This window comes from Loxodonta africana, chromosome 18, assembly GCF_030014295.1.
Source record: "Loxodonta africana isolate mLoxAfr1 chromosome 18, mLoxAfr1.hap2, whole genome shotgun sequence".
NCBI lineage: Eukaryota > Metazoa > Chordata > Mammalia > Proboscidea > Elephantidae > Loxodonta > Loxodonta africana.
The window spans coordinates 55,553,927-55,576,443 of NC_087359.1; the positions used below are offsets into that span (position 1 = coordinate 55,553,927).

At 50.2% G+C, this 22,517-nt stretch overlaps 1 protein-coding gene across 1 annotated transcript in view; it reads left to right on the plus strand.

Annotated features, from left to right (window-relative positions):
* The window catches only part of ASIC2 (acid sensing ion channel subunit 2), a 325,057-nt gene extending 303,520 nt beyond the window's left edge, over positions 1–21,537 (plus strand). Inside the window, exons 4-10 of the mRNA XM_003414344.4 lie at positions 3,042–3,192; positions 6,195–6,251; positions 7,925–8,078; positions 10,839–10,930; positions 15,264–15,343; positions 17,111–17,179; positions 20,458–21,537. Coding sequence (XP_003414392.2) covers positions 3,042–3,192; positions 6,195–6,251; positions 7,925–8,078; positions 10,839–10,930; positions 15,264–15,343; positions 17,111–17,179; positions 20,458–20,559 — 705 coding nt within the window. The 3' untranslated portion in view covers positions 20,560–21,537. The remainder of the gene's footprint in view (positions 1–3,041; positions 3,193–6,194; positions 6,252–7,924; positions 8,079–10,838; positions 10,931–15,263; positions 15,344–17,110; positions 17,180–20,457) is intronic.
* The last annotated feature ends 980 nt before the right edge of the window (positions 21,538–22,517 follow it).

The following is a 22,517-nucleotide window of genomic DNA, read 5'->3' on the forward strand; positions in this document are numbered from 1 at the left end:
ATCTTTTTTTTTTTTTTCCTACTTTTAAGTCAACTTCATTAAGGTAGAAATCACATAAAATAAAATGCATCCATTTTAATGTACGATGGATTTTTGAAATGTACACACTCTTGTAACACCACCCTAATCAAGGTATAGAATATTTCCATCACCCTTCAAAAGTTCCCTATTTGCAGGCAACCACTGATCTGCTTGTTGTCATTATAAATTCGTTTTGCCTGTTCTGGAATTTCGTATAAATAGAATCATACAGAATGCACTCTTTTGTGTCTGACTGCTTTCTCTCAGCGTGCTTTTGAAGTTCGCTCATGTTGTTGCATTTTCAGTAGCCTGTTTTGGTTTATTGCCGAGTTTTACTTCTTCCTTCCTTGTCTTATTCTTTTTATTTCTTTTTCTTGCCTCCCTGCTCTAGCTAGAAACCCCAATACAATGTTGAAAAAACTGGAGAGACAGGGCATCCTTACCTTGGCCCCAAACTCAGTGTCATGGACTGAATTGTGTCCCCCTAAAATATCTGTCAAGTTGACTAGGTCATGATCCCCTTGTATGATTGTCTACCATTTTATCTTCTGATATGATTTCCCCATGTGTTGTAAATCCTATTACTGTGATCTAATAAGATGGACTAGTGGAAGCTATTCTGATGAGGTCTCAAAGATTAGATGGTGTCTTGAGCCAATCTCTTTTGAGATATAAAAGAGAGAAGTGAGCAGAGAGACACCACTCATACCACCACTTTGATAACAGATTGGCAGCTTCTTATAAAAGTGAACATACACCTATCTTATGAACCAGCTCTTCCGCTCCTAGCTATTCACCCAAGAGAAATTAAAATAGGTGCCCACAAAAAAGTTAATATGTTAAATTTTTCATAATTACTCTCTTGGTTATCTAGCACTGCTAAAACAAATACCACAAGTGGATGGCTTTAACAGACAGAAGTTAATTCTCTCACAGTTTAGGAGGCTAGAAGTCTGAATTCAGACTGCCAGTTCCCGGATAAGGCTTTCTCTCTGTCAGCTCTGAGCAAAGGTCCTTGTCATCAATCTTCCCCTGGCTTAGGAGCTTCTCAGCCCAAGGACTCCAGGTCCAAAGGACATGCTTTGGTCCTGGCTCTTCTTGCTTGGTGGTAATGAGGTCCCTCTCCTCTCTGCTCATTTCTCTCTTTTCTATCTCAAAAGACATTGACTCAAAATACAACCTAATCCTGTAGATTGTGTCCTGCCTCATTAACACAACTGCCTCTACTCCTGCCTCATTAACATCATAAAGGGTAGGATTTACAACACATAGGGTAATTACATCCAATCAGAAAATGGAGGACGACCACACAGTACTGGGAATCATGGCCTAGCCATGTTGACACACATTTGGGGGGGACACAATTCAATCCATAACAATGGCCCAAAACTGGAAACAACCCAAATGCTCATCATTGAGTGAATGGCTAAACAAATTGCACTGTGTTCATACACTGCAAAACTGTTCATCGATAAGAAGGAATAAACCGCCAGTGTACAAACAACATGAATGAATCTGTGAACATTACGTTGAGCAAGAGAAGCCAAACATTAAAGAGAGCATAGCGTAAGCTTTCATTTCTGTGAAGGAGTTCGAGAACCAACAAAGCCAACCTATGGGGATAGAAATCACAACCGTGATTACCTGGGCAGGTGGCGGGCCGGTTGGATAGGAGCAGGAGGGAACTTTCCAGGGTGATAATAACGGTCTGTATCTTGATTGTCGTGGTGGCTACACAGTTGTATGCTTTTATCAGAACTCCCTGAACTGTGCACTTAAAATGTGTGTGTTTTATTTTATGTAAATTATTCTTCAATTAAAAAAAAGATAGGCATAAAGGATCTAGCTCGGGCCTTAAAACACAGTAAGTGCAAGAACCATCGTTCCTCTACCTTTCTCATCCCCATCAGGCAAGAACCGCAGAGTTTGAAGGACATTTTATGGGCACTGGACCTCTGAGAATGAGTGTCATTTTCCCCAAAGGGGCGTCATCCATAGCATGGCATCCTGAGAGCTATTCCAGTCAGGGCCGAAGGGCATAAACAAAACTGATCATGACTAAAGCCATTTCACCCTGAGCCCTTCACTGGGTTTTGTCCTCCAAGTCCATGTCTGAGGTCCCAACATCCCAAGCCAAGAGGGTACACTTTGTTGGGTCATCCCAATAGATGTGAAGGGACAAAGTGTGATAGTGGGAAGACACATGGCATAAACAAGAGACTCTAAGGAGATCAACATTTATGGGGTTCGAGGTTTGGGTCTACCCAGAGGTGCCTTGGAAGAAAGGCCTGGTGATCTGCTTCTGAAAACTCAGCCATTGAAAATCCTGTGGAGCACAGTCCTCCTCTGACACACATGGGGTTGCTATGAGTCAGGACCTATTTGATGGGACCTGGTTTTTAATAAAAGATAAGGCAGTGTATTCATTTCCTAAGGCCGCCGTAACAAAGCACTGCAAGCTGGGTAACTTAAAACACCAGAAATTTATTCTCTGACAACTATGGAAGCTAGAAGTCCGAAATCAAGGTGTTGGCAAGGGTGGTTTCTTCAGGAGGCTCTGGGGGAGAAGCTGTTCCATGCCTCTCTCCTGGCTTCAGGTGGCTGCTGACGATCCTTGATGTTCCTTGGCCTCCAGAGCCACATGGCCTTCTCCTCTCATGTCTCTGTCTCTGTGTCCATGGGTTTCTCTCCTTACAAGAACACTACTTACATTGGGTTTAGGGCCCACCCTAATCCAGCATGACCTCATCTTAACTTCATGACATCTGCAAAGACCCTATATTGAAATAAGGTCACAGTGACAGGCTCTGGGTGGACAAGAATTTCTGTGGGATAGTATTCAGCCCAGTACAAGCAGGAAAACTAGCACTGGAGCCAGATACAAGGTCGGGCCATGGGGTTAAATTGTCATCTAATATGATCAATAATTGTTGATTGAATAAGGAACTGAAGGAGCTACTGAGTCTGCTGAGGCTGAACAGGCTGAGGCTGACCGCTGCCTCCTCCTTCCTGTCTTGCAGCTCACATACCTGCCCCCACCGTGGGGCGAGTGCCGATCCTCAGAGATGGGACTCGACTTCTTTCCTGTTTACAGTATCACCGCCTGTAGGATTGACTGTGAGACCCGCTACATTGTGGAGAATTGCAACTGCCGTATGGTTCACATGCCAGGTCAGTGCCAGGGGAGGGGAGGCTGCAGGACTCAGCCTGGGATTGTCTGGGCCCTTCTTTGCATTACTCAAAAAAAAAAAAAAAATGTAGCCAATGATTCCAACTCATGGCAACCCTGTGTGTTAGAGTAGAAGTGTGGCATAGGGTTTTCTTGGTGATAATCTTAGGGAAGCAGGTTGTCAGGCCTTTCTTCCTGGGTGCCATTGGGTGCATTCAAGCCGCTAACCTTTTGGTTAATAGTCAAGCACAAACTGTGCCACCGAGGGACCGTCTGCATTTTTCAGCCTAATAGGATACACGTCATTCACTCCACTAGGACCCAAAGGGCTGTTGCCCTAGGAAGACCCTATTATTTGATGCTAAAACATTTAAAAGGAGTCCTTGAGCAGTGCAGTTAACACCCTCGGCTTCTAACCAAAAGATTAGTGGTTTGAGTCCACCCAGAGGCACCCTGGAAGAAAGGCCTGGCAATTTAGTTCCAAAAAATCAGTCATTAAAAACCCTATGGGAAGCCCAAGAGTATGGCTCCTGGACACCCTTTTAGCTCAGTAATGAAGTCACTCCTGAGATTGACCCTTCAGCCAAAAATTAGATAGGCCCATAAAACAAAATGAGACAAAAGGGGCACACCAGCCCAGGGGCAAGGACTAGAAGGCAGGAGGGAACAGGAAAGCTGGTAATAGGGAACCCAGGTTTGAGAAGGGAGAGAGTTGACATGCCGTGGGGTTGTTAACCAATGTCATAAAATAATATGTGTACTAATTGTTTAATGAGAATCTAGTTTGTTCTGTACACCTTCACCTAAAGTACAATAAAAAATAAAAAACCCTACAGTGCACAGTTTTACTCTGACACACACAGGGTTGCCATGAATCAGAGTCTACTCCATGAAAACTAGTATAAAAAAAAAAAAAAAATTTAGAGGATAGACAAGGACGTCATCCAGTCCAGCAACCAAGGCAGCATCCCGGTCTCCAGAAGCATCTGTGTGTTCGGAAAATGTTCATCCCAATGTGCAATATGTTTGCCAGATGTTTGCTGCTCCACCTCCTGATGTTTGTGTCCAGATATCTGGATGTTTGCAATTCTTGCATCGGGGGGGGGGGGGTACACATTCCAACATCCAGATGTTTGTTGCTTCCATTCATATTTTCACTGTTCTTTGTGTCCAAATGCCTAACACTCTCTCAAATGAGGCAAGAGTTCATCAGCCAGCTCTGTTGGTAGACGGGTAATAAATACAGCCACCCTCATTGGAGCAGTTGACATGTCAGGGACAGAAGTGCAGAGCAGAGAGCTGGTTTGGACAGGAAGAATTTGGTATTGCAGCGTGGAAGGGTGATTGAGCTGGAAGGCAGGGAGCTTAGCTTCTAACTCAGGATCGTCTGCTCACTTACTGTGTGACCTGGCCCAAGTCACTAAACCTCTGTTCTCAGCTTCATTACCATTAGTTGTTATAAGGATAAAATTAGGTTAAGACATAAAAATCCTTTGTAAACTGTGAAAGTCAGAGGTTGTCGTGTTAACATGTTTGGGAAGGTGACTAAAAGTCATGCTACTATACGCCAGACCTACTGTGTGCCAGAACCTTTGCTGTTATATTTAATGGTTGCTGTATTTCCTGGGTATACAGGGTCACTATGGGTCAGAATTGACTTGACAGCAATGGGTTTGGTTTGGTTTGGTTTATCACACTTTATTTAACTTTATTAACTCAATCCTCATATTGAACATTTAGTTCATTACCAGTGTTTTGCTGTTACAACCAATGCTGTAATGAACATCCTCATCACTAAATTCCATTAAAAACTCATTGCCGTCGAGTCGACTCCGACTCATAGCGACCCTATAGGACAGAGTAGGACTGCCCCATATGGTTTCCAAGGAGCGCCTGGTAGATTCGAACCACTTTTGGTTAGCAGCTGTAGCTCTTAACCACTGTGCTACCAGGGTGTCCTCTAAATTCCATCAGTAACCAGTAATTGCTTTAATAATCTACAAGTAGTCTTATGGGTCCTTAAAACTGCCTCTGAGCTTCCTGGAAGACAGAGCAAAAAGGGAAACATGTCAGTTAAATTGTTATTATTAGAAAGGAGGACATATATCAGTTCTTCAGCTCTGTGAAAGCTTTTGGGGGAAATGGGGAGGAAATGACATTGTGGTGGACTTTATCCTTAGCACTTGAAAAAAAAGAAAAAGATCCTGAATGCCTACAAAGACAGCACAGCGCCAGTGTGTTACCCAGCTAGTACTCATGCTCAGCGCCAACCAGTGAGGTCCTCCCGCACGGAAACTGAGCCCAAGATGCACAGTCAAGGTTTTAGTTATTCTACGTGTGACACTGTTACTGGCGTCTCAGTTACTAATGTGGAATTATGGGCAAAACAGTGAGGATACTTACAAAGCAATCCTCACTCACCTACAGCAGAGGGGTGTGGTGGGAAACGCCCAGCCTTGGAATCAGACTGATGGGTTCAGATCCCACCTCTATCACTTACTAGCTCTGCTGTCCTGGAACGGCAGGATGCTGAAGGTTCTAGGCGCTCATGGGTAAGACAGGTATACTATTTTCTACCTTAAAGGGTATCTGTGCAGGTTAAAGGAGGTGATGCACGTCCAGTAGGTGCTTACCATCACCTCCAACTTTCAGTTGTCAAGACGATCCCACCTAGGTGACCTCCCCAGCAATTTAGGAGAAGTTAGCTAGGCAGGTCCTGTTGCCCTCCGCTTAGGGAGGTGAACAACATGCCCAAGGGTCACAGAGCAAGTAAGGGGCAGGACTGGACCAGGGCTAATCTTCTGACCCCGTGTATAATGCTCTCCTGTCCTCCCCTGCCCCTTAGGCAGCTCTGATCAATGGCTCCCTTCTGATAGGTCCACCAGCAGACTTCTGCCCTCCCAGGTAACAGGATGCACTCACCTCCCTGAGCCCAAGGATGGGAGATATTGCTGACTCACATGATTCTTCCTAAGTAACTTTCCATTGTGTTTCTTCTTTGCAGGGGATGCCCCTTTCTGCACCCCCGAGCAGCACAAGGAGTGTGCTGAGCCTGCCCTAGGTGAGTCCTGGCATGGAATCATACTTGGGGGGAGGGGGATGTGTCTGAGACTGGGACTGCAGAGACCATCTGGGTGTGGGGAAAGACATGGAATGGAGGAGGAACTGAGAAGGCATGAGGGGAAAGGGGGTGGACAGGGTGAAGGCGCTGCAGGAAGATGGAGAGGAGGAAGGAGAGAAGGATAGGGCTGAAAGGGGGCTGGGGGAGAGAAAGGAGGTGTGGGGTGGAGATAGAGAAGGAACAGACTTCAGGGGGAACAGAGGGTGCTAAGTAATGGAGGCAGGAGGACAGAGATGGAGAGAGAATGGACAGTGGAGAGTGGGCCGGGCACCAGAAGAAGGTGGACAGTACCTCCTTGTCCACACTCTGGTGGTGCCTCACATGGGGAGGCTGTGGTCATTCCAGAGAGGTCCTGCCTTTCCTCTGCCCCATTAGCCCAGGAAGGTAGAGCCCAGTCTGCCTTCCATGTGTGCAAATGGAACATTCTGTACCCTCCCCTGACTCCCCATACTGGCCTGATGGGAGATTGGGGCCCATCCCTGGAAAGCTGCAGGGGAGGGAGATCTCACCAACAAGCTCAGTTCCAAAGCTGGACCCTCTCCACATTCCAGCCTCTCTCTGGACGTGTAAAATGGTAGATAAACAAGACAAGCAGAGAGAATTGCAGAACCATGTGGGGGCAGCTCTGGACTCAGGTCCTGATGCCTCCAGTAGAGTGGAGGGAGGGCCTGGCCAAGAGGAGGAGGTGGCTTCTGATATGGGCAAAGACCCTGTCTCTTTTTGGAGTAGAGACTTGATAGAACCCAAGGGCAGCCAGAAACACTGAAATGGTTGGAAGAAAGCGGGAGGGAAGGAGGAATATCATGCTTTTAACTGCTTGTCCTCGTTAGACGACAGGAGAGAGAGAAGTGCTCCAGATGGGGGCCGATGCCTCCAGGGAAAGGAGCCATCCCCACCATCGGTTGTGGAGCTGACCATTGTGATCCGTAGGCTTCTCAGTGGCTGATTTTCAGAAGTCAATTGCCAGGCCTTTCTTCCTAGTCTAACTTAGTCTGGCAGCTCCACTGAAACCTGTTCGGCGTCATAGCAGCACACGAGCCCCCAGTGACAGATGGGTGGCGGCTAGGCATGAGGTTCATTGGCTGGGAATTGAACCTGTGTCTTCACATGGAAGGGGAGAATTCTATCACTGAAATCACCGATGCCTTCTTAGTTCAATGTAGTTCAGACAGGCGGAGGAGGTGGGCACTGGCTAGAAGGGAACCCAGAGGGAATACTGTGGCGCTCTGGACATCAGGCAAAATGGTCTCCCATGTTGTTTGTCCCTGATGTAAGAGAACCCTGAGGCGAGGGCCAGAGAAGAGGCCCGGGGAAGCTGAGCGGGGGAGACTCACATGGAGCCCATTCTCTTAACGTGGTGCCTTTTCAACAATTTTTTAAAGGGTGGAAGACCAAGAGTAACATAGAAAAAGTGGACACTATTTTATGAGCTCATGCCCCCAGCCTCCATCAAAAGCCCCACTCTCCTGTCCCCAGTTTCCCAGCCCTTCCTTACCCAGGGCTGACACCTCCTCCCAGCTCACATTTCTCTGTTACTAGCACCCAGCTCCTCCTCCAGGCCAGAAGTCCCTGGTCCCACACCTTACTAAGGCCCGCCTCCCTCTCCCCTCCAGGTCTGCTAGCAGAAAAGGACAGTAATTACTGTCTCTGCAGGACCCCCTGCAACCTGACCCGCTACAATAAAGAGCTCTCCATGGTGAAGATCCCCAGCAAGACGTCAGCCAAGTACCTCGAGAAGAAATTTAACAAATCTGAAAAATATATCTCGTAAGCTAAGTGGGCATGGTGGGCAGGGGAAGGGGGAAATGGATTAGAGACACACAGAGCATGGCAGAGAGGAGGGGGGTGAGTGAGGACAGGCTGGGGGCAATTGAGGAGGAGGGTGGAGGTCAGCAGTTAGTTCAATGGGTTGTTGTGATTGTTGTTAGCTGCCTAGAGCCAGCCCCTGACTCATGGTGACCCTGTGCACAACCATAGAAAATGCTGCCAGGTCCTGCGATATCCCTGCCATCAGTTGTGGATCCGATCATCGTGATCCATAGGCTTTTGATTGACTGATTTTCAGAAGTCAATTGCCAGGCCTTTCTTCCTAGTCTAACTTAGTCTGGAAGCTCCACTGAAACCTGTTCAGCGTCATAGCAGCACACAAGCCCCCAGTGACAGACGGGTGGCGGCTAGGCATGAGGTTCATTGGCTGGGAATTGAACCTGTGTCTTCACAGAATTCTATCATTGAAACCACCAACACCCTCTTAGTTCAATGTAGAAGGCATTAGTTGAGCACCTGCTTGGGCCAGACTTAGTGCTTAGCCCTCAGAACACAAAGACAAAGATGCCTGAGACACAGCTTACAATCTTGTGGAGAGACAAGTATACAACTGAATACCTATTGATTGATACAAGCGATAATAGAAGTATTCGTACGGTAGGAGAGTGATAAATTGGCTGCAGCTTGCATGGGGGTGAGGGCAAGGAAAGCTGCAGAGATTTTTTTAAAGATTATGAGAGTTTTTCCAGGCACACCTTGCTTGCTTATTCTGTTTCCTCTGCCGGGAATGTTTGTCCTCCCACTCTTTGCTTAACTGGATCCTCATTGTTCAAGTCTCCACTTAAATGTTACCTCCTGGGAGAGCTGACTTAGGTCCCCTCCTGTTACTTTGTCTCAAAGTGCTTGGGAGTTGCTCTTTATAACACTAACCACAATGTGCAATTATGTATTCATGCTTCTGTTTACTTTTGTATCATCTGCCAGATTGAAAGCTCCCTGATGGCAGGAACCTTGGTGTGTGCGTTCTCTGCTGTCTACCAAGTACTAGCAGAGCATCTGGCACAGAGTTAGTGCTCAAAAAAAAAAGGAAAATCTTTTGATAGAATAGATGAATGAAAGAATGGGAGAAGACATTGTCCCAGGTAGAGGTTCACTAGAGTAAACCAGGTCAGGCAAGAGGATGACAGAGGGGAACCTGGATGAGGTAGACGTAAGTCAGACCAAGGAGGTTGCAAGGATCAGACTAAGAGAACAGGAAGCCACTAAAGAGCTTTAAGCGGGAACAGGCTCAGATTTATATTTTAAACCAGCAGTCTCCAGTAGAACTTTCTGCGGTGATAGAAATGTTCTAGATCTACATAGTCCAATATGGTACTCACTGGTGGTTCAGTGGTAGAATTCTCGCCTTCCATGCGGGAGACCTGGGTTTGATTCCCAGCCAACGCATCTCACGCACAGCTACCACCCGTCTGTCAGTGGAGGCTGTGTGTTGCTCTGATGCTGAACAGGTCTCAGTGGAGCTTCCAGACTAAGACAGACTAGAAAGTCCAGGTGATCTACTTCTGAAAAATCAGCGAATGGAAACCCTATGGATCACAGTGGTCCGATCTGCATCTGATCGTGGGAATGGCTCAGGACTGGGCAATGTTTCCTTCTGTCGTGCATGGGATTGCCATGAGCCAGGGGCTGACTCAACAGCAGTTCCCAGCACCAAAGCCACACGTGGCTATTGAGCATTTGAAATGCAGCTAGTGTGACTGAGGAACTGAATTTTAATTTCATTTAATTTGAATGAATTTAGCAGTTTTAGGAAGATCCTTCAGGCAGCGGTATAGAGGATGCTTGGGAAGCTGGATGGGAGGAAGGAAGCCTGTTAGGAGGCAATTGCCATAAAACAGGCAAGAAATGGTAATACTTGAACGATGCCTCAGTGAGTCCTGGTGGAAAGAAGAGGACTCGCTCCCCTTTCCCCCAGCCACTCCCTCCTGCCAACACACTCTCCAAAGCCCATCCTGGGACAGATTTGCTCAGCGGGTTGAGGACAAAGGGCACTGAAGATGTTGTGAGGAGCATCAAAGGGGATGGTGAAATGCAGAAGGTGCCAGTCCCTGCTGCTTAGCAGGCATTCTGCAGGCAGTAACGACTTTTACTACCAAGATGTGTCTCATTAACACAACCTGCCTAGAGGAGCAAAGGGAACCGAGGTACTTCTGCCAGAAATCGCCCAGCAGAGATGGGTTTGCTCCCCCAAAACCCTCTCTGACTCTGGCAATTGGCTTGGCAATGCCAGGGAAGGGCCTCCCACTAGGAGAAGCTTGTTATAAATTCCAGTAGGAATTTGGGGGCTCTCAGGAGTGGGCAGGGGCAGCTTGGAAGGTCAGCTGGGGCAGGCACCCCAGCCAAGGCAGACCTTGTCAGGACAGTACTGAGCCCACCTTCATGCTAAGAAGCCAAGCAGGCCCTTTGGGGCCCAAAGACTTGAAGTCCAGGTAGGATTCCTGGGAAGGCTGAGAAGAGAGAGGGGCGCTAGAAATAATGGACAAAGGGGGACAGTTGATACATATCTGCAGCCCTTGAAGTAGCCCTGGGCTGGGAGTCAGGACTCTTAGCTTCAAACCCCAGCTCTGCTACTAACCAGCTCTCAATTTGGGCCAGTTGTTTGGGCCTCAGTTTCTCCATCTTTCCATGGGAACATTGATTTGGTCATCCCTGTGGATTCTGATGGTTCTGACCATTCATGGTGCTGAATTTTGTCTGCAGAGAGAACATCCTTGTTCTGGATATATTTTTTGAAGCTCTCAATTATGAGACAATTGAACAGAAGAAGGCGTATGAAGTCGCTGCTTTACTTGGTAAGTTGCAGTGTCTAGTGCAAATATTTCCACATCTCACGGGGGGCAAGAGGGAGAATGGGTAGGTCAGCGGGCAGGCAGGCAGATAGATATGTAAGCCTCCTGATGAGTCTCACCTTTTAATTTCCTAATTACTCTGTCTTTCTTTGCACTGCCCCTGCCCCCGGATGGGAAGACCCTCCAGCATGGTGGAGTAGACTGAGAACCTGGCTGGAAGTCAGGAAGCCTGGGTCCTGGGCCCAGTTCTTAGGCTAGCTCATCACCAATCTCGGCCTCAGTGTATGCAATGAGGGGGTGAACTACAAGGCTTCCCGGAGCCTTTCCAGCTCTGCCCTCTTGGATTCCATGATCTTGATCATCTGTCCCCAGGTTGGAGTCAGAGTCCTGGGCCTGTGGAAGGAGGAAAGTGCTATCAGATGGAGAGAAGGCTGAACTGGGTGGTCACCAGGCTGCGGACATAATGAGGGCCCCCAATGGAGCCCCCACCTGGCAAGACCAGGTGTCACCCCATGCACTAAGAGTCCTTGGCCAAACACAAGAGAAGGGCCACTCTTCCTCAGATGTCCATGAACCTCTGGTGATGTTTCCAAAGTGCTCAGACTCCTGGGGGTATGCAGGACAGACGGTGGACACCAGGACCAATGTGGCCCCTCAGCACCCAGCTGCGGCCTGGGCTTCCTTGGAGCTCAGGCTTAGCTTGCAAGCTAATATGTGACCATCCCAACTAAAGACCAGAAGAAAAGAGGAAGGAGTGAGGGTTGCATCTTGCAGGGCTTCAGGTGGCTTCTCCCCAAGTGTTCCCCTGATCCCTACCCCCTGACAGCCCCTATCTGGACCAGTGCCCTGCAGGCCACCCCAATAACCCCAACAAGTTCATATCAGCTCCCCTAGCCAGGTTAGCATACAGTGGAAGCAGGGAGTTCATTTCAACCCTGGCCTAGCACAAAACTCACAAGACCCCTAAGGGTGGACAGTTAAAGGACCTGATTCTCAGGCCCTTCTGCCAGCTCTCGCTTTCAAGGAGCTGATGCCTGTTTCCCATGGAGAGAAATAGCTGTTGTCGTCTCCATGAGCTGAGCACGGTGAGGGAGGCATGCTGGGAGGGGCAGGTGCCTTCTACCTGGAGGTATAGAGGAAAGAGCTGCTTTAAATTCAAGGGCTGCTGCATACTGTGAGAGAATGTGGACACGTGGCTTCACCTCACTGAACCTCAACTCAGGTCTCTCATCTATAAAATGGGTTTAATGAAATCACTTTAGGAACTTGTTATGATGGCTAAATGTGATAATATCCCTAGTCCAGGGAAGTCCATAAACAGTAGCTTCTGACACCTGGACAGTCACCATGTCAGGGATCCAGGGCCCAGCTGGTATTTCCAGAAGCCATCTGCACTTCTCTGAGGTGGCTGGGGACTGGGCCACAGCTAGGTCCAGTTGGGTTATGTGGATGTCACTCAGGCCTTGGAGGTCATTGCGGCCAAAGATGCTGAGCCAAGAGATATTTCCCTGGGCCCCCCAGCTGAGACCATGCACTTGAGATATGGGCCCCCTCACCCCACCCCTGTCACCCTTGGCTGGCTAGCTCTGGCCTTTATTTCCTAAAGAGGACTCAGGACATGCCTCCTCCAGCATAAGCTCACAGTCACATACATGCACACACACACATACACGCCTCCTCCCCTCCTTTAGCATAGGTTCACAGTCACACACACACACCCCTCCTCCCCTCATCCAGCATAGGTTCACAGTCACACACGCACACACACGTGCACACACACCTCTTCCCCTCCTCCAGCATAGGTTCACAGTCACACACACACACACCTCCTCCCCTCCTCCAGCATAGGTTCAAAGTCACACACACACACACGCCTCCTTCCCTCCTCCAGCATAGGTTCACAGTCACACACACCCACAAACACACACACCTACTCCCCTCCTCCAGCATAGGTTCACAGTCACACACACGCACACACACACCTCCTCCTCTCCTCCAGCATAAGTTCACAGTCACACACACACACACACCTCCTCCCCTCCTCCAGCATAGGTTCACAGTCACACACACCCACAAACACACACGCCTCCTCCCCTCCTCCAGCATAGGCTCACAGTCACACACACATGCACACATGCAGAGCCAGGAGGGCCTGAGCTCTGAATCTGTCAGGAAGGATAGCTTGTCTCTACATCAGATGTGAGGATGAGCTTGTCCCCGGCGTCTTCTTCCCACCCAGAATAGCCTGCTGAGAAAATAATGCTGCCATCTGTACCTCCTGTGGTGAGCATGCTGCTTGCAAACCCTCAGCTATCAGGCCCAATCAGGCCCTTCTCCCGCCACCACCCAGACCCACCCTCACCTCCCGGCGTCAACATGCTACACGTGCCCTCAGGCCACAGAAAACACACCCCACCCCAGCCTATACGCACATGCACTAAATTTGCAGGAACATGCACCCATGGTGATATAGAGCCACACACACCAATGCACACCTGCACAGACCCACGTGCACACTACACAGCTACCAAGGCACACAGCAAGCCTATACATAGCATGCCTACCCAGTTACCTGCTCATTACATACATGCACCAGATACACACCCATACACACAAACACACCCACACCTACACCTGCTCATACCTGTTCTACACACTCAAACACACTATACCCACTTCCACAAACCCACACTTAGACACTGCCTACACTTTGGCACACTAGGTGTGACTCACCTAGATGTAGATAGCCACCTACGTAAAACCATCCATAGCCAGACATACTGCCTGCTTCTGTACAAACACGTACCCAGGCACACAGCGCCTCGACACATCCCCCACCACGCACCACTGGACACTCAGTCATACTGCACACACACATTCACCCCGACACGCACACACAAGTACATACTTCCCAATAAGCCTCCGTTGAGGACATTAGAGAGATCAGTGGGGCAGGAAAGAAACAGGGAGCACTTTGAACCCAGCCCCAGGTCCCATCAGAAGGAGTCTCTTCCCTGCCATCTCTGTTGTTTACCTGAGCTGTGTGGGTATTGGGATTCACCCAGCCATACTCAGGGGAAGAGTAGGGCAAATCAACCCGTCAGAAAGTTCTCAGACAAGAGGTCAGCATGGAATCTGACTCCCAAGAGTCTGCTATCCCTACCCGTCTCCCCAGCCCAGACCAGAGGCTGAATGTCTTAGAAATTAGAGCTAGAAAGGATTTCAGTTCACCTCCTCCAACTCACCACCGCTAACACCAAATCTCCTTTGAAGGGGAAGCTACCGAGAAGATCAGGGTTTGTCGAGGCACATAAGTTGGTGTCTGGAGCTCAGCCACCTCAGAGCCCTCAGAGCCCTCTGCTCTCCAGCACACTGCCTCTGGGGCAAAGCCTGTTAAGCATTTGGGGAACTGAGACTTCTCTGAGAACCTAACAATAGCTATGAACTCTCTCACTACAGGTGCCCAGCTACACACAAGTAGCCTTTTGTATTCAATCTCAGGGGATCTCCAACCATTGGCAACCCTCCCACAGACCTCCCCTCCCCTCCCCCGCTCCCCGCAAGAGTGGTTCTCAAACTCTGGCCTGAGAAACTTAAATATCCTGATTTCCAGAACCCAATCCCAGAGATTCTCTAGGTGTAAGGCAGGTTCAGGTATCTACACTAATCACAACCTCCCAGGAGATTTTGGTACAGGGGGATCTGAAGTCCAATCTAGAAATTTTGGCCAAGGGAATCTATATACCCCATAGTAAAAATCTCTGCTCTAGGAAGAGGCCAAATTGAGCATTTACCATTGGGTGGGGAAAGTAAAGGTATGTCTCCTACGACCTTATCCCAAGGGTGAGAGGTTCCCTGGTGTGGCTCCAAAAGCCACACCATGACTGAGAGGACAAGTCCCTGGTGCCATGGCTCACAGATTCCCATCCTGGGCACCTGATACAGGTGTCGGCTTGACCGTGCCTTCGCCCAGGGCAAGGACCAGACCGTCTTCTTGTCTCTGCTTCCACCTGGGGACTGACCCAAAGCAGGAGCCCAGTCAGTGTTCTTTTACTTGAACAAGCCTGTTGGCCCAGGGGTCATGAGGTCTATCCTGAGCCCCTCCAATAGGCCTTCAGATTAGTCCCTACCCCCTACTGGGTGCTGGAAAACCATGAGCTCAGACCTGTGCAGTGAGGGAGGGACTTGTCGCTGGCCTTGACTTCCGGTTACAGGCTCAGGTTTCCCACAGGAGTGGGAATCATTTGGAAGGTCTGGTGTTCCTCTTTAGTGTGGGTACCCATTCCTGGAAGTGTGTTAGTAAAACCCGGTCTTTGTTCTTTGCCTCTCTCTCCAGGTGATATCGGTGGTCAGATGGGATTGTTCATTGGTGCTAGTATCCTTACAATCCTAGAGCTCTTTGATTATATTTATGAGGTAAGATTTGGGATCGCTCACAGGGAAATGACAGTGTGCTGGTGCCCTCGTCCCGCCCAATGCTGAGAGCAAAGCGGCAGGAGGCTCCGACCTCTCTCCACTCAGAGCCCTCTTTCTGCTCCTCGCCCACCCACATTGTTCCAGTGACCACTGCATCTCAGGTCTGTGGGGAGATAAGAGAAACGAAGCCATAGTTCTATTCTCTGGGGGCTTGAAGGTCCTGGGACTACACTGGCAGGGAGAAATGGAAAGGGAAGAGAGGACAGGGAAGAGGCTGTGCTACAGCCAGCTTGGTGCCCCTTCCACTGCCAGGCCAATGGGGCAGCTCCATACATGGTGTGCCCATGTCCACACACACACGCACACACACACATGCACACACTACCCACACACATACATGCACACACACACACACCACGTGTACAAACACACACCCCACACACACCTGCCCTGGGGCAGCCCCTCATTTCAGTAGTGTCTTCCGAGGTCCAGCGAGGTTTAGGGAAGGGGCATTTCCTGGTACTCCTCCTCAGTCCTGAGGGAGAAGACAACAAGGGCACTGTGGCTGTCTCTGATTGCTACAGTCTGGGGCGATGTCTCCCTCAAGAGGCAGCTGGAACAAAGCTCTGAAATTTTCTCAAACAACAGCTAGGGGCTTCTGGCACTGAGAGTTCCTGGAGCTGCCCAGCCCACCCAACTGCGTCTCCCCAAGACCGGGATTGAGAGTGGGTGAGCTCCTGAACCACTCTACAAGGGCCAGGCTGGGCAAAGAGCCCCAGGGCACAGCCAGCCCCCTAAAGAACAGTGCTGAGCTGAGAGGGCTAACTGTACTAGGAAACACAAACCCACGGGTGGGTCCGTCCCAGACTCTGCCCTCGCCCCAGTGCTTCTTGGTGACCTCATCTCCCTGGCTGAGATGGGTGATGCACTTCACCTGCCATGTGCCTCCCTGAAACAGACAGTGGCTCTGGAATTCCTCAGGCCCACCTCTAGACCCTACAAAGTCTACCAGGACCACCTATCGGCTGAGGAAATGGAGGCCTGCGGAGCAGCGGTCTGCCTCCCGGAGAGGGCTGTTCATGGCCAAAACCCTCTGGGAATCACTAAAGAGGCTGTAGGACCCCTGCGACCACAGTCCTCTGAGCCCCAGCCCCTGCCTTTCATCATGGTGACTGTGCTACCCAAATCCAAATCAGGTTCCGTGTCCAGGTTTTATCCTGCTTTGTATATTAATTTTTGTGAAAGGCTGTACAAAGTTATGAGAATTGAATCACACAGTGTAGTATATTTAATATCTACCCTTTATTACTAAGAATAAAATGTTATGAACTCACATGTGGCCTGAACTTGTGAGCTGTGGAGTTGCCAGGTCTAGAAAGTGAATATCAATCTGGTCCCTTAGCCCTTAGCCTCAGAAAGGGGGTCCCAGGCTGCTCCCAAGGACAGATGGAGAGCCAGTCCTCAAACGCTTACCACTTATCCACGCTGTCCATCCACAAAAAAAAAAAGTCCAAGCTATGAGAGTAGGTTCTCCTGTTACCTCTTTCCAGGTATACCTCCTGCAACAAATTCCATTTCAGTCAAAAGATTAGATAGATGGGTTCTTGGAACTGCTTGTCAGACCAGGTTGTTGGCACAGTTTGTCTTGCCTGCCTCCTGGGCAGATGCCTGCCTCTGTGGGTCCCCAGCCAAGCCCAGTGGAGGGAAGCCCCTCTACCTTTGCACTATTCTCACTGCCTCACCAACCGCTTCCCCCCTCCTTTGCAGCTGATCAAAGAGAAGCTATTAGACCTGCTTGGCAAAGAGGAGGACGAAGGGAGCCATGATGAGAACGTGGTAAGAGCAGCTCTTTGGTTGTCAGTTTGTTTGCTCCTCTGTCTTGGACAAACCATATGAAACCAGATACTGGGGCCAGAGCAGGAGGGAGGTGTCTTGCTGCATACATGCCCATAGCTTGCAACATCCTGTGAACTCCCAACTGAGCCTTCAGCGTCTCTCTGAGACTCAGCCCAAAAGCAGTTGTGTAACCCCTGGATGCAGCTGACACCAGGGAGTTGCTTCCAAGGGTAGGTCCTGCCTGGCCCAAGCCAGCTTCTCCAGGCCAGATGGCTACTGCCCTCATCTCATGGCCTTGGGAGAAGAGAGAGAGTCTATACAAGTCTGTTCTACCCACCCCCTAGAGGTGGCAAGTTATTACAAGAGGGGCATTACTGGCACTCCATTCCAGTTGAAGAGGACATGTAGTGTTGGGCCCTGTGAAGTTGGTAGTAGGAACAATACTCATAATACCAAACCAAACCAGTTGTTGGGGAGCCAACGCCAACTTGTGGTGACCCCGTGTATGTCAGAGTACAACTGTGCTCCACAGGGTCTTCAGTGGCTGATTTTTCAAAGTAGATTGGCAGGCCTCTGGGTGGACTCGAACTTCCAACCTTTCAGTTAGCAGCCGAGCACTTTAACCATTTGCACCATTCAGGGACTCCAGTGCCCACAGTAGCTACCGTGTACTGCGTGCCTGTACGTGTCGAGCACTGAGCTACGTGCTTCCCACATACCATCTCATCTCAGCAGCAGTTCCTCTAGAGGAAGTCCTATCACTATGTCCACTTTGTGTTTGAGGCAGTTGAGACCCAGAAGCCAAGGCCACACAGCTGGTGTCAGAGTTGGACATGCAGTGCCCCCAACCACTGCCCTGCTCTGTCTCTCTTTCCTATAGCCAGAGAAGCCTCACCTTTTATGGCTGTCCATTCTCCTTCCCAAACTCAGTCCACTCCCGGGCTCAGGTACAGCTGGCTGTCCCCACCAATCCAAAAAAACCAAACCCATTGCCATCAAGTCAATTTCGACTCATAGCGACCCTATAGGACAGAATAGAACTGCCCCATAGGGTTTCCAAGGAGTGTCTGGTGGATTTAAATGGCTGACCTTTTGGTTAGCAGCCTGAGCTCTTAACCGCTGCACGACCAGAGCTCCCCCCTACCTGTGGGCCCCAAATCAGCCTCTCTGGCCCTGAGAGAGCCACGCCAATTGAGTGGCCGCTGCATCTTTAAAGTCAACAAATCACCCCTGAGGGAGCAGGAGATCAGTGGCATACAGACCCCAAATTCTCATAAAAAGACCAAACTTAATGGTCTGACTGAGACTAGAGGAATCCCGGCGGCCATGGTCCCCAGAACTTCTGTTGGCACAGGACAGGAACCATCCCCGAAGACAACTCATCAGACATGAAAGGGACTGGTCAGCGGGTGGGAGAGAGATGCTGATGAAGAGTGAGCTAATGATATCAGGTGGACACTTGAGATTGTGTTGGCAACTCTTGTCTGGAGGGGGGATGGGAGGATAGAGAGAGAGGGAAGCTGGCAAAATTGTCAAGAAAGGAGAGACTGAAAGGGCTGACTCAAGAGGGGGAGAGCAAGTGGGAGTAGGGAGTGAGATGTATGTAAACTTATATGTGACAGACTGATTGGATTTGTAAACGTTCACTTGAAGCTTAATAAAAGTTATAAAAAAAAATTAAAAAAGCCAACAAATCCAAATCGATATCATCCCCTTCCCCTTAAGAGAGGACGCTATCTGTTTGAGGCTCCATCTCTCTACCCATCTCCCAGGCAAAAAAAAAACTCCCTTTGGTTTTCTCAGCACGGGCGCCTGTCTGTCCTGAGAGCGTGGAGGGGGCTGGGCTCTGGACTTAGCTGGCCTGGCTTGGACTCCCAGGCCCTCTGCTTCCTACTGTGTGTTTGGGGGTCAAGGTACTTACCTCCCTGAGCATCTACGTAACCCTGTGCACCTCAGAGGGGTGTTAGGTGCATTAAATGAAATCAGGCAGGGAGAGCCATCAGCACCCAAAAAAACCACTGACGTCGAGTTGATTCTGACTCATAGTGACCCTATAGGACAGAGTAGAACAGCACCTGGTATAGTAAGTGTTCAGCGAATGGTGTCTCCCTCCCTTCCACTTTACCTTCTGCCTTCAAACGGCTCAGAGTCATAGGCTCCCCTCCACCCCACTCCCTGCCCTCTAGCCCTGCCCCCGTCAAATCTCCCCCAAATTCCTGGCCCAGCCTCCTGACCAGTGACATCGCTAGGAGGGTGCAGAGGTGTGCGGACCATACCAGGTGACACTGTAACACCAAAATGACTGTCTATAAAATTTTTGTGCAGTGTTTCAGCAGAAATTTATGATTTTTGGAAGACTTCTAGCGCATTGCGATTGGCTGCTGCCGTGTGTCTCAGGCTCCACCCGCCACCTTGGCTCACAAGCCACCCCTGCTACCTGTTTCCCAGCATCATGCACGGGGAGGCACCCAGGCCGGCTCGAGCACACAAGGAAAGGGAAGACTGATACAAAAAACATTACAAAGGATTCTGTGTGGTCTGGTACAGGAGGAGGTCCATGGCGGGGTGACACCATGAGTTCCTGCACTGGGTGACACCAACCCTAGTGACACCGCTGTTCCTGACTCCCATCGCTCCCAGTCTTCTGCCCACAGCAGCCTGGGGAGTCTCTGAAGCTTCATGGCCATCACGGCCTGCCCTGCTCCAGGACCCACAGTGTTTTCCGGGGGCCTACCTAATCCTGAAAGTCCTTAGGGCAGCTTGACCAGTTCTGGTTCTGACAATGAAGGCCTCCACATTCCTGCTTGGCTTCAGCTGTTGGCACTCCCTGGCCTAGGCATAACCACAGGTCCCACATACCCTACCCCAGACAGCCCCCAAGAAAGCCCCCAAGGGAGGGGCAGGACTCAGGCCAACCAGCCCCAAGGCTAGAGACCACTCAGATGTAGGGGTGGCATATGAGGGGCACCTCTAGGACAGAAGGTCAAGCAAGGCAGCTGCTAAACCCCATCCCCAAGGAGCCCCTCTCCCTGCCCGGGGTTGGGGGGACCTTAGGTGGGAGTGGTGAGGATTCTGAAGGCGGTGAGGCCCCTTCAGCCCCATGCCCCATGCCCCATGATGACAAGCTGGTGAGTGAGGTGGCCAAGGCAGGAAAACGATTGCCCCAGAGAGCCCGGGGCAGGGGGGCATGGCTCACGAGTTGGGGCTGGGCTGTCACTGGCATCTCAATGAATGTTTGCTGAATGAATGACAAACAGCCACCTTCCTTCTCCCTCCAGAGCACTTGTGACACGATGCCAAACCACTCCGAAACCATCAGCCACACTGTGAACGTGCCCCTGCAGACTGCCCTGGGCACCTTGGAGGAGATTGCCTGCTGACACCCCTCGGACCACCCAGCTCCCCCAAACAGACCTTGAGGCCCAAGACCCAGGACAGGGGACAGCAAGCTCAGGTGGGATGGCCCCTGACGACGATGGAAAGAAGAGCCCCCTATGCACACAGAGCAAACTATCTGCCAGAACCTCGCTAGAGCCACATTGGACATGATGCGTCCTCCGCCCACCGCGTCCTTCCTAGGAGAGACCAGTCACACTTTGGAACTGTCTGAGAACCAACCTGCCATCACATCTCACTGCCAGATGTATAAAGCACTTGCATGCTCAGACTTCTTACAGCGTCACCTCCACGTCTGTCTCTGTACATGACATTCCTCCTCGTGGTTTCCAGCTCTCGATCTGTGGCCCGCGCAACCGGCAGGACCCTGTTCCAATCCCAAAGTCACCGTGAGGCCCAGCTGGAGTCAAAACTGCACAAGCAAGAGGGAAACCGCAGAATTCTCTAATGTGTTCCGTCTTTGTGTAGTTAGTTCCTGAAGGTTCTTAACCAGGAGTGCATGGCCTGGCCATGGCTCTACCCACAGAACCTCGTTTCCCCAGCTGGTCCGTGGGGCTTCACCACCGAAGGCGCCCAGTGGCGACCCACCCACCCCAGAGCCCGTGATGGCGGCGCACGGCCTGGGCGACTCCCACCTCCCTCCACGGCTCCCGTGTCGTTCTTCTCTCCCTGTGAACAGCCTGTACAGTCTGGGTCTTTTTATTTGGACGGGGGGGCTGCTTCTGTTTGTCTGTTGGAGATTTTTGTTTTTGTTTTATTTTATGATTTTTGGTTTTGATGTTCTGAGCTTTCTTTTCATTTTGTTTTTCCATTTTCTTTGGCGTTTATTTATTCGTGCTTCAAATCACGGTCTTATTAAAAGCTGGTCTTGTGGAAATGGTTGAGTCATTTCTGCCTTTCCCTCACACCTAGGTCTCGCTCCCCAGTGGTTTAGGAAAGGGCCACGCCTGCTGAGTCAAAAATTACAGACCAAATAGGTAGGAAAAAAAACGAATACTTGCCATCAAGTTGATTCCAAGCCGCGGCGACCCCACGTGCGTCAGAGCAGAGCTGTGCTTCCTTCCCCTGGCTTTTCAGAAGTGGTCACCAGGCCTTTCTTTTGAGGCACCTCTTGGTGGACTCAAACCTCCAACCTTTCGGTTAGCAGTTGAACATGGTAAACCATTTGCGCCAGCCCAGGATGATTGATAGGTAGATAGGTAGATGATGGATGGATGGATGGACGGACGGACGGACGGATGGAGGGATGGAGGGATAGAGGGAGGGATAGAGAGAGGGGGCTAGAGAGAGGGGGGCTAGAGGGGGGATAGAGAGAGAAGGATAGAGAGAGAGGGGGGATAGAGGGGGGATAGAGAGAGAGAGGGGTAGAGAGAGAGAGAGGGATAGAGAGAGGGATAGACAGAGAGGGATAGAGGGGGGATATAGAGAGAGAGAGGGATAGAGAGAGGGGATAGAGGGGGGATAGAGAGAGAGGGGGTATAGAGAGAGAGGGATAGAGAAAGGGGGGATAGAGAGAGAGAGAGGGATAGAGAGAAGGGGGGGATAGAGAGGGGGGATAGAGAGAGAGGGATAGAGAGAGAGAGAGGGATAGAGAGAGAGGGATAGAGGGGGGATAGAGAGAGAGGGGGTATAGAGAGAGAGGGATAGAGAGAGAGGGATAGAGGGGGGATAGAGAGAGAGGGGGTATAGAGAGAGAGGGATAGAGAGAAAGGGGGGGATAGAGAGGGGGGATAGAGAGAGAGAGAGGGATAGAGAGAGAGGGGGATAGAGAGAGAGAGAGGGATAGAGAGAGAGGGATAGAGGGGGGATGGGGGGATAGAGAGAGAGAGGGATAGAGGGATAGAGCGAGAGGGGGGATAGAGAGAGAAAGGGATAGAGAGAGAGAGGGATAGAGAGAGAGAGAGGGATAGAGAGGGAGGGGTAGAGAGAGAGAGGGATAGAG